The 10,969-nt window shown below is 38.7% G+C and overlaps 1 protein-coding gene across 1 annotated transcript; it reads left to right on the top strand.

The window, feature by feature from the left end:
• The first annotated feature begins 5,517 nt into the window (after positions 1–5,517).
• On the top strand, positions 5,518–10,269 carry Rgs1 (regulator of G protein signaling 1). The gene is made up of 5 exons (XM_050119975.1): positions 5,518–5,685; positions 6,033–6,113; positions 6,718–6,779; positions 8,568–8,731; positions 9,452–10,269. Exons 1-5 carry the CDS (start codon positions 5,549–5,551, stop codon positions 9,635–9,637), a joined length of 630 nt encoding a protein of 209 aa, XP_049975932.1. The 5' UTR covers positions 5,518–5,548; the 3' UTR covers positions 9,638–10,269.
• The last annotated feature ends 700 nt before the right edge of the window (positions 10,270–10,969 follow it).

Below are 10,969 nucleotides of genomic sequence, written 5' to 3'. Positions count from 1 at the left end.
ATGGGATAAAACCGGACTCTCTGAATATGGCGGACAATGAGGGCTGCTGAGAAGCCAAGGACAATGCCACTGGGTTTTGATCCTACTTCATGTTCTGGCTTTGTGGGAGCCTAGCCAGTTTGGATGTCCACCTTCCTAGACCAAGATGGAGCGGGGAGGACTTTGGACTTTCCACAGGGCAAGGAACCCTGACTGCCCCTCAGACTGGAGAGGGAGGGGGAGAGGAGTAGGGGGGAGGGGGAGAGGAGAGGGAGGAGGGGGAAAAGGGAGACGGGGAGGGAAATGGGAGGCGGGGAGGAGGCGGAAATCTTTTTTTTTCAATAAAAAAATTATATTTAAAAAAAAAACAAAAACAAAAAAAAAACTGTAGTGGCTTAAACCTGGAATCCTAGCACCCAGGATGTAGAGACAGGAGTATCAGAAGTTCAAAGTCATCCTCACAGGCACAGTTATCTCAGCGCCAACCTTGTCTTTATGAGACCGTGTCTCTCAATAGATATGTATGTAAACTGGTATTCTGAGAGAAAAAGAAGCCATTCTGTATGATGTCATGAGAGCAAAGGCACAATGGCATTCACATGTTGTGCTGCTCCACGGTGAGCACTAGTGTTGCTATGTGCTTTGGATGACAATAACATGTCAGGACATGTTTACTGGTTCTAAGAAAGGTATGACACTAATGAGGAGTGGCGATGGTAGTAGAGTTGGGACAGGGAAGAGGATGGAAACTCTTTCCTGTTCTATTCAATTTTACTGTGAGTCTCACACTGCTCTGAAAACAAGCCTGTTGCTTACCAAACAGAAAACACAAGAATGCATTAACTATTACCATTTTTAAAACTCAGACCTGGCTATTTAAGGACAATTTCACAGAGAAAAGATGAACAGGAGAAAGCTTCTGAAATTTACAGCTCTTTTTTTTTCTATTGGTTTTGTAAAATCTCTCTTTCAAACACAGTGAAACTACTTGGCAGATTTTCTTATTTTTGGTGAATTTTAGGAAGAAAGACCTGACAGTGCCAGTATATGAGATTGACAGAGAGCCTCCAGGGCCTTCTCGATATTCCTCGGTCATTTTTGATACACTTGGGCCGAATCTGCCTGGCTTTGACATGTATAGACTTTGTTTGGCCTGACTAGAGGCCTTTTTCAATAAAATGGCTTCCACTGCCAGTTTTGACTCAAGAATTTCAGAAGGACCCCCTTTCAAGAACTTAGTTTTGCATTTGAGCTTAAGACAGCCATTATAAGTACTTCCCAATGGTCGCACTTAAACAACTCTGCTGTGGTAAAAATATGCTGGAAGTATTTAATGCAGTTCCTTAATCCATAAGAAATACACATTTTTCTTGGCGCACAGTTTCTTACTGTAGTGTCAAGAGGGCATTTTTTTATAAAGCCTATTTTGCACAACACGCGGTGCCATCAGAAAAAAAAATGTAAGTTAAAGTTACTTTGACACTCCATCTTGCCATATTCAGCTTGGCTCTTATCAAGAAAATATATGATAGGAAATACTGAGGGAAGTGTGGGGGAAAGAGGACTTCTCATGGTTAGTGGGATAATAAACTTGTATACTCATTATGAAAGTCTTTAAAAAAAAAAAACTAAAACAGAGCTACCATAAGACACAGCTGTTCCACTCCTAGCCGTATACTCAAGGATTCTAAGTTAGCACATCACAGAGAGACTTGCACATCCATTTATTGGTGTGCTACTCAAAATAGCTTAAAATATGGAAACATCCTAGGTGAACAAATCAGGTGAATGGATCCAGAAAACACTGCACATGTATACAGGGTAGCTTCAGTCAGTCACAAAGAAAAATAAAACCACAACATCTGAAGAAAATTGGCCAGAACAGGAAATCCTTGGTAAACAAAAAAGTACAGACTGAGAAAGACAAAAGAACGGATGTTTTCTCTCCTATGCTGTGTGTGTGTGTGTGTGTGAGAGTGTGTTTCTGTGTCTGTGTGCCCATTGTGTCTCTCTCTGTGTCTTTGTGAGTTTGTGTGTCTGTTGTGTGTCTGTGTTTATGTGTCTGTTGTGTGTGTGTGTGTGTACGCATGTGTTTATGTGTATGTGTCTGTGTGTGTATGCGTGCATACATACCCATGGGCACGTAAGATCAGGAAACTAGAAAAGAAAGCCTAATAATAAATGAGATGTTGAACCACATTGGAGCACTGGACTGAGCTCCCAAGGTCCAGATGAAGAGCAGAAGGAGGGAGAACATGAGCAAGGAAGTCAGGACCGCGAGGGGTGCGTCCACCCACTAAGATGGTGAGACTGATCTAATGGGAGCTCACCAAGGCCAGCTGGACTGGGACTGATGGAGCATGTGATCAAACCGGAATCTCTGAATGTGGCTGTCAATGAGGACTGACTGAGAAACCAATAATAATGACACCGGGTTTTGATTCTACTGCATGTACTGGCTTTTTGGGAGTCTAGTCTGTTTGGATGCAAACCTTCCTAGACCCAGATGGAGTGGGAAGGGCCTTGGACTTCCCACAAAGCAGGGCACCCTGACTGCTCTTAGGACTGGAGAGGGAGGGGAAGGGGGAGAGGGGGAGGGAAATGGGAAGAGGCGAGGAGAGAGATGTCAACATGGAGTAGGGGGAGAAAAAAAAAACAAGATAATAGAATGCACTTTGCTGTAAAAGCAGAAGAGGAGCTGTTGGGAGAGAAAAGGAAACGTGGGAGAAAGTGGGAGCAAGGAAGGGAGGAAGAAGGAGAAGCAATGAGAAACCACGTGGAAATGACATAATGAGAGCCATTACCTTATATATCACTCTAGTAAAATTTGCCAAACAAAACCACATTTTTCTTACCTAAAAAGCATAGACTTCCTTAAAACAAGAAAAATCTAACATTTTTAGCAAGTATGCTGCCATAACCTCTGCTGCTATTATTGTTCCTTCTAATGTTCATAACAGCCAAAGGAACAATTCTTGAAAAATCATTCTTTGGAAATTGCCAGCATATTTGGATAACAGTGATCATGGTTCATTAAAATAAACTTTAAATTATGTTTCTCAAGCATAACTTGACCCCAGTTATCTACAAGAATAAGAGGTTATCAATAAACGCACAGGAGGAGTGGTGAAGATTTTAACAGGAAGGTAAGTCTGAGCTGGACCACAGGAAGTAAATAAACACATCTTTACGTCATCTGTCACAGCCCTACCGGTTTTGTTTGGGTCACTTTCAAAGTGGCCAGCTCATCTCACTACTTCTCATTCTTAAGTCAATCATGTTATCTTTGAAACATCAGATGATACCAGCGCACAAAATAGTCATTCATAACAATAGTGAATTTTATAATGTTGTAAATATTTACTGCAGGCATTTTGTATCATAATTAAAACCAGGACAAGAAAATTTAGTATTCTCCTCCTTTCTTTCCAGTCAGCTTTACCTAATTCTACCAGAAACCTCTCTAATAAGAAAAGGCTGTCACCTTTTCAGAGGCAAATTCAATCTTCCCAAAGTTAAATTGATACCCTATAAAATGTCAAACATCCCATATAAACTCTAAAAGATTTTATATTGCATTAATACTTCTACTTTGATAAGTGATTTGTCAATAAGTAATGATTTTTGCTGTAAGGATCTCATGTAAAGCTAGAAATACATCTCTAGAGACATTGTCAAAAATTCAATTATTATCTCCTATCTGGTAAAAATTACTGATATTTCCAAACAAACTGACTTTCCCTTGAGCTTTCCTTCAGATACTGTGTTTTTGAAGATCAGTATTTTTATGTATTATGTAATGTCTCTGTGTGAATTACACTTTTATTTATTGGTTTTGTTTTAATTTCCCTGTGTCGTCTTCTTAATAATTAACATAGTTACAATTTGACACATTACTTATACTCTAATTATTAAAATGACATTAAAAACAGTGTGCTCCTTAAGGTCAGCTTATGTGTCACTGATAGAATATTTTGTACACAACTTGGCACAGTCTTGGAAATTCTAACAAGAATGTTCCCTGGCACGGAAATGATAGGACATGATAGGTGAAACCCCAGGCAGCACAAGGTGAAGGTGAAGAGAACCCCCCAGGGGCCTCTGTCTTACCATACAGATGCAGAGTGGTTCAGATATAAGTGTCAGTCTTATGCTGCTTCCTGCGGGTAATGGTGGTGAACTCTTAAAATACTCTGATCAGTAAGGTTAAAAAAAAAATTAAAAACAATGAAAAAACCTGAAATCATTATAATACCAAAAAAATACAAAAAGAACCCCCCAAAATGCCATTGGGTTCATTTTCTGATGGCCGTCTACATCTGGGTGTGGGGCCTGCCCTTAACAGTGTTTCGTATTGCCCGTGAGACTCCATTGAAGAAAACTAAGTTTTCCTTTCTTAGAGGTTATTGATTGTAGATATCTTCTGGGTCAGGAATGGGGGCAGTGTTCATTTCCCTCCTGGACATAGAAACCCCATGTGGCCCAGACCTATGCAGGCCTGTGCATGCTACATAGTCTATATGTTTTCATATGTTCATGAGTCTTGTAGTTTAGAAGGCCTTGTTTCCTTGGTGTCCTCTATCCCCTCTGGCTCTTATACTCTTTCCTCCTCTGCAAGGTTTCCCGGAGGTGGGATTTGATAGAGACATTCCATTTAGAATTGAGGGTTCCACAGTCTCTCCCTCTCTGTTCATTGTCTAAATGTGGGTCTTTGTATTTGTCCCCATCTACTGCAGCAAGATGTTTCTCTGTTGATGGGTTAATGCTTTGCATATATATTATGGTTTCAAGTTTTGTGTTTTCTATGGGATTTGTGTGTGTGTGTGTGAATGTGTGTGTGTGTATTTGTGTCTGTGTCTATGTATGTTTCTTCTGCTTTTCCTTTGGCTTTGTTTTCTGTTTGCTTGTTTGTTTTTTATCTATTCTGGTGTATTTGCTTTTATTTTATGTTATTTTTTAGATGCCTGTTTATATTCTAGAGATAGAGAGAAAGAAAGAGTGTGGACTCGGGTGGGTGGGGAAGTGAGGGGGATGTTGGAGGGCCTGGGGGAGGGGAAACAATAATCAGAATGCATTGCATGAAAAAAATCTATTTTCAATTTTTAAAAAGGGGAAAATATTTTGATCAAATGATTTTATAGTTAAGGACTACCCAAGGCACAGAGGGGGACACAACTCTAAAGTTGAATTCCCACATGACACATTAAATATAGCCAATGTGACATTGATCAGAACATAACGATTTTCAGGAAGAAGCAAGCACTCCCTCAAACCAAAGACTGACGCTGCTGCTCCAGACATGTGCCCTCCTCTGTACGTGTCTGTAAGTTTCTTTGTGCCTTCCTAATCAAGTGACCTGCTCTCATTTGGTTGGGTTTCAACCACAAGACATCACAGTGCACTTATTTTTTTCTTCACGATACACGTCACAACACACCAAGAAAGGAGGAACTTCAGTGTCTGTGGTAACATCACTTGATAAACACACTCCCTGCACAGCAAGTGCCTGCCTGCCGACGCTATATAAAGCAGCCGACGCGGACTCACAGACACTCATTGCGAGAAGACCATGAGAGCTGCTGCCATCTCCATGCCCAGGCTGGACAAGCTGCCAGGAATGTTCTTCTCTGCGAACCCAAAGGATCTGAAAGAACCTAGCCACTCACTTCTAGATGACAAGACGCAAAAGAAGAAGCCAAAGACTTTGTAAGTTCCTTCCGAGTCTCACTTAGCTTATCTTTTATGACCAAAAGAGCATGAACAAATGGAAGTGAATTTGGCATTTAGTTTATGTAGACAGAGCAATTATCTGTTGTGCCTTATAACTGAGATTCAGTTTTACTTGAAAATAAATCGTGGTACAGGACAGTGAGTGGAAATCTTTCTGGACTTTGACCCCAAAAAATGAGCTCTATTTTAAAACAGCAAAATGTTGTATCATTTATGTTTCACTGTTACTTTCTTCCTCAGATATTTTTGCTTTGTGTTCTTTTCTTTTTATAAATAATGTGAGCTTTCCTAGTAAATTGTTATTTTTTTGCTGTATTTTGTAGTGGAATGGATGTGAAAGCGTACTTGAGATCTATGATCCCACATCTAGAATCTGGAATGAAATCTTCCAAGTCCAAAGACATGTATGTACTGAATTTTTATGACTGTATAAGCAAAGACATGTATGTACTGAATTGTTAGGACTGTATAAGCAAAGACATGTATGTACTAAATTTTTATAACTGTATAAGCATCCTTAAAGACGACTGTCATCTTTGCAAAATACTGAGACTTCAGGCTTCTGGGCATTGTGGTTTAGCCACGTAATTCCAGCACTTGGGAGGCTGAGACAGAGGGATTATCACTTATTTGAGGCCAGCATTGGTTTGGGTAAAGCCTTGTTCTTTTCTTTAAAAAAAAAATACCGTGTGCAATGAACTTCGTTTATTTTAGGCAACATGGCAAACAAGATTAAGCCACATTAGAGTTAATTGATATTAATTACAAAGATTTCACAACAATTTTCTACTCACGGTTATACTGTTCAGTTTTATCTGCTTGGATTTTTTAGCTGTCTTGACAGATTCTTTTACATAACTATGGTAATTAAAGGGGATTTTATACATAAAATTTATAATAAGACTCATTATAATAAGAATCTTAGTCATCAAAGGGTAACAACCATTATTTTTTCTTTTGAGATTACAGAAAACAGCTTAATAATTTATGTTATTTTATTAATTGTAGACTTTCTGCTGAGGAAGTAATGCAGTGGTCTCAGTCTCTGGAAAAACTTCTTGCCAACCAGAGTAAGTATTCATGAACTATCCATTGTTTGGAGGTCACATCTTTAATTCAGTAGATTGGATGTCTGATTAATGTATATTATCAAAGGAAGGAAGAAGCATTACACAAAAAGTAATAGTTTAGTTTTTCTAAGTTCATTGGTAATTTCATCACAATAAGACTTGGTAGAATAGCACTAGATTTTACCACTGTCTTTTAGACAAATCTGCCAGGACAACTACAAAATACATGTTTTCACGAATTCAAGAACAAAACTAAAATTATGTTGGGCTGCGGGGAAGATGGCTGATTGGTTAAGAGTGCTTGCTGCTCTTAATGACTTTGTTTCCCTGTACTTACTCCATCTGTCTCACAGACATCCCATTTTTGGAGGATCTGATGCCCTCTTTTGGCCTTTATGGGCACCTGCCAGCAGGCACTCCAACATGGAGACATGCAAAGGGGGAGGGAGACACACACACACACACACACACACACACACACACACACATCCATAGAGAATGTAAGCTTTCAAAAATCAAAATAAAGATAAATAAAATTATGTTGCAGTTTCAAAGTTTCAAAAGACAAGAAAATATCACATCATATGAATTACTATTTTAAGAGTACTTTCAAAAGCATGGATGTTCAAAGCAGTATTCATTTACTTAGTATTCTATCATCCACATACTTATTAGCTTTCATTCATCCACCTTATGTGGAAGGTATTTTAAAGGCAAAAAGGATTTGAATGCAAAGACATAGTTTATCACTGCCATAAAGATGCTTGGGGCATATCTAGTACATTCTGCAGGTATGCAAAATGATGTATATTTTAATATAGGCAAGCTCATGAGAGGCTTGTGGGAGTTTTGTTATGAAAGAAAGGAAAGACTGAGACCAGTTCCCCTCCCCCATCATAAGACTGCAGCAGTCTTAGGACTTGAGCTTTATTCAGAGGTGCAACCTGATCTCAAGAATAAGTTCCAAGGACTGGAGGGATGCCTCAGCAATTACGAACACTGGTTGCTCTTCCAGAAGGACCCAGTTTCAGTTCCCAGCACCCACATACCAGCTCACAACTCTGGATCTCCATCCAGTTCAGGAGATCCAACACCCTCACACAGACAATCATGCAGGAAAAACAACAGTTCATATTAAATAAGGTAATATTAGAGAGAGAGTTCACCCTCTCCTCCACTGAAAGACCTAAGGAAAATTACTTGATGAGGTCTAAAAAATTCAGAATAGTTGGATCATGTGATTACAAGACTTAGTTTAAAGTTTAACTAACTGAGTAAACAGCATATAAATCTCAACCACACTAGCAAATGCATTCAGTGTACCAAGCATGCAAGTAACACGCAGACTTAAGATTAGCTGACTACCATTTTTGGATGAGGCAATTATATTTTAATTATCAACATGATGTTAATACCCTCAGTCACTAATATTTCCTTGTGGAAAAAAAAGTCACTCTACACTCTTGCTCAGATGTTGTCGTCTCTAAGTAATGACATTGTTCTATAATCAGAAAAACTCGAGTTCAACCTAAATGCAGCAGGACGCATAGCACTTGTGTCTGAATACACAAGGCAGTGTGTGACTGTGGGCGAGACTGTCTGCTAACAGATTCCTCTTCCACACATAACAGAATCCCCAAGGCTGCCTGCAAACTATGGTGCAACTGTTTTAGCGGTCACAGTCTCGCGCCTTGGTACACATAGGAATAGTAGAATTTGCTTATAAATTTCTTCTATGATATATTCATTTACTGGCTCACTTAATTTACACAACCCCTCTTTTTTTAGCTGGTCAGAGCGTCTTTGGAAATTTTTTAAAGTCTGAATTCAGTGAAGAGAATATTGAATTCTGGTTGGCTTGCGAAGACTATAAGAAAACAGAGTCTGATCTTTTGAGCAGCAAAGCAGAGGATATATACAAAGCATTTGTGCGCTCAGACGCTGTGAAACAAGTGAGTACTAAAGTCATTGTCATTAGCATCAGTGTGTGTGTAAATTCTCCCAACAGAAAGAAACGCATTCGGTACACAGGTTAGGTTGATGTCCTCTGCATCATGCTTTTAGATACAGGTGTGCATTTGTACGTTCAGTGAGGTGGGATTAATCCCTCTATTTGGAAAGGTACCAGTACAGAGATGAAAAATACTGTTTTTTCAAAACTGTCCAACTTGATTGGGTGAGGAATGGAATCAGGTAGCCCAGGCCAGATCAGTAGGCTAAGGAACCCTTAGTGAACTATTGTAACTCAGATAGGGATAAAATGCAGACTAGTAGAACACACAACTGAAGCAGCAAAAACATGTGCAGCTTTTTAGCTGTGTTGATCTTCAGGAAAATACTCACATTCGGTAAACCTCAAATGTCCATTTTGGTTTGGTATGTGGCTACTTTCTATAGATATTTAAGTTTTTCATGTTTATTTAATTTTTCTCCTTCCAACTACGCCATAAACAGAAGCAGAAATCAAAACCTCTTTTTGTTATATATTTTTGTTTGTGCCTCTCACACACCTAGTAAAGAGCTAGCTTAGAATAGCAATTCAAGACATAGCTAAAATGATGAAAATAGGAATGTAAAACCATTTTCTTAAGGCGCATCTGAAACAGCAATAGCATAATAGAAAGTATCATAAACAGCAAGTGCACATTAATTAACAACTATTTCTTTTTCAGATCAATATTGACTTTCGTACTCGAGAATCTACAGCCAAGAAGATTAAATCACCAACCCCCACATCTTTTGATGAAGCACAAAAAGTCATATACACACTTATGGAAAAGGACTCTTATCCCAGGTTCCTGAAATCAAATATTTACTTAAATCTTCTAAATGACCTGCAGGCTAGTAGCTTAAAGTGAGGGTTTCCTGGCTGACAGGAACTAAGAGATGGTATCAAGGACAGAAGGAAACGCCAGCGACACTGCCTGCGTGATCGTCTGGCCTGCTTTGGTGACTCAGCAGGCTCAGTGGAAGGAGGAACGACTCAGAGTGGCTTAACAGGGAACCTATCCAGAGAGAGACTTGAGGGAGCATCAGCAGGAAGACATGGAGCAACAAAGGGAAGGAGATACTGTGATACTGTCATGAAATACAGGGGACTCTACTGGAACCCTCAGACCTGGGAAGGTCAGCTGACTGGCAACACAGAAACTATGGACACTTTGTATGTGACTGATCACGATGATAAGCTCAAGGACAGGGGACGTATGTGCTACATGTTGTTGTGTAGATTGTGTTGAACTCTTGCCGTCCCCTTCTTGTGGACGGCAAAAGTATGTACTGTAAACCACAATTGCTATTACTGACACAAATAGTTTTATTTGTTTATTTAATTGTATTTGGCTTGGAGTTGAGGAAGAGAATTGTGTATTTAACCTAAGCTATTTGTCCTAAAACTAAGAAGTCATAACACATTTGTAAATTAATTTATCACAGAGTCAAAAATAAATGGGAGCTTTATATTAAAATATAGAGAGATATGCCTTCCTCTATTTTATCACTACTTTGATTCTGGTCTTTCTTTACTCTGATGTTTAAAAAATTGAATGAGGACAACAATATGCATGCTAGAACAAGGGGAAGTCCAGGAGGCCTCCACAAAGAACAGCAGGCAACTACAGAATGCTAAAAGTGGGAGAAATAGTCTTACTCAGAGAAGAGCATACCAATTATTTATCCAATACCAAATGCTCACCCCTGCAAACATACACACAAGCAACATTATACAGGTCTAGAGTGGTGTATTTATGTAAAAATGTGGAATTTTAAATACATATATTCTTAAATTTCCATACAAATCTGTGTGAAAAAAATTAACAAAATAAGAGGCCATTAATTTGAAATGGAACAAGGAAAGTATATGGGAGGACTTGGAAGAAGGGAAGGTGGAAGTATTTATTTTTATTATAATCTCAAAAATAATAGAAATTTTAAAAACTGAAGCAAAGGATTTGTACTTTCTGCTGTCTACTCGGTATTCCCCAACTAATACTATATTTTCTCTATTCTATTGGTCAAAATTCACCAGTTTTCTTTCTGCTATACAAAATATTCAATTCAAGTTTCAAATTGATGAAGAATGATGGCATATTTGAAAGAGGAAGGAAAAGATATTTTAAACTCAGGTGTATGTTCCTGGTGTAATGTTCACAATAAGGCTGTGAAAAGAACACCTCATAAAGTTTAAATTC

This window comes from Alexandromys fortis, unplaced genomic scaffold (assembly GCF_014885135.2).
Source record: "Alexandromys fortis isolate MF-2015 unplaced genomic scaffold, M_Fortis_MF-2015_v1.1 scaffold_142, whole genome shotgun sequence".
NCBI classification, from domain to species: Eukaryota; Metazoa; Chordata; class Mammalia; order Rodentia; family Cricetidae; genus Alexandromys; species Alexandromys fortis.
The sequence above is the reverse complement of the archived record's forward strand: the minus strand, read 5'-3'. Positions and strand labels throughout refer to the sequence as shown.

Coding starts and splice junctions, on each gene's coding strand:
- Rgs1 (XM_050119975.1), top strand. CDS start 5,549: ATGAGAGCTGCTGCCATCTCCATGCCCAGGCTGGACAAGCTGCCAGGA. Junction 5,686..6,032: donor AAGAAGAAGCCAAAGACTTT/GTAAGTTCCTTC, acceptor TGTATTTTGTAG/TGGAATGGATGTGAAAGCGT. Junction 6,780..8,567: donor AAAACTTCTTGCCAACCAGA/GTAAGTATTCAT, acceptor CTCTTTTTTTAG/CTGGTCAGAGCGTCTTTGGA.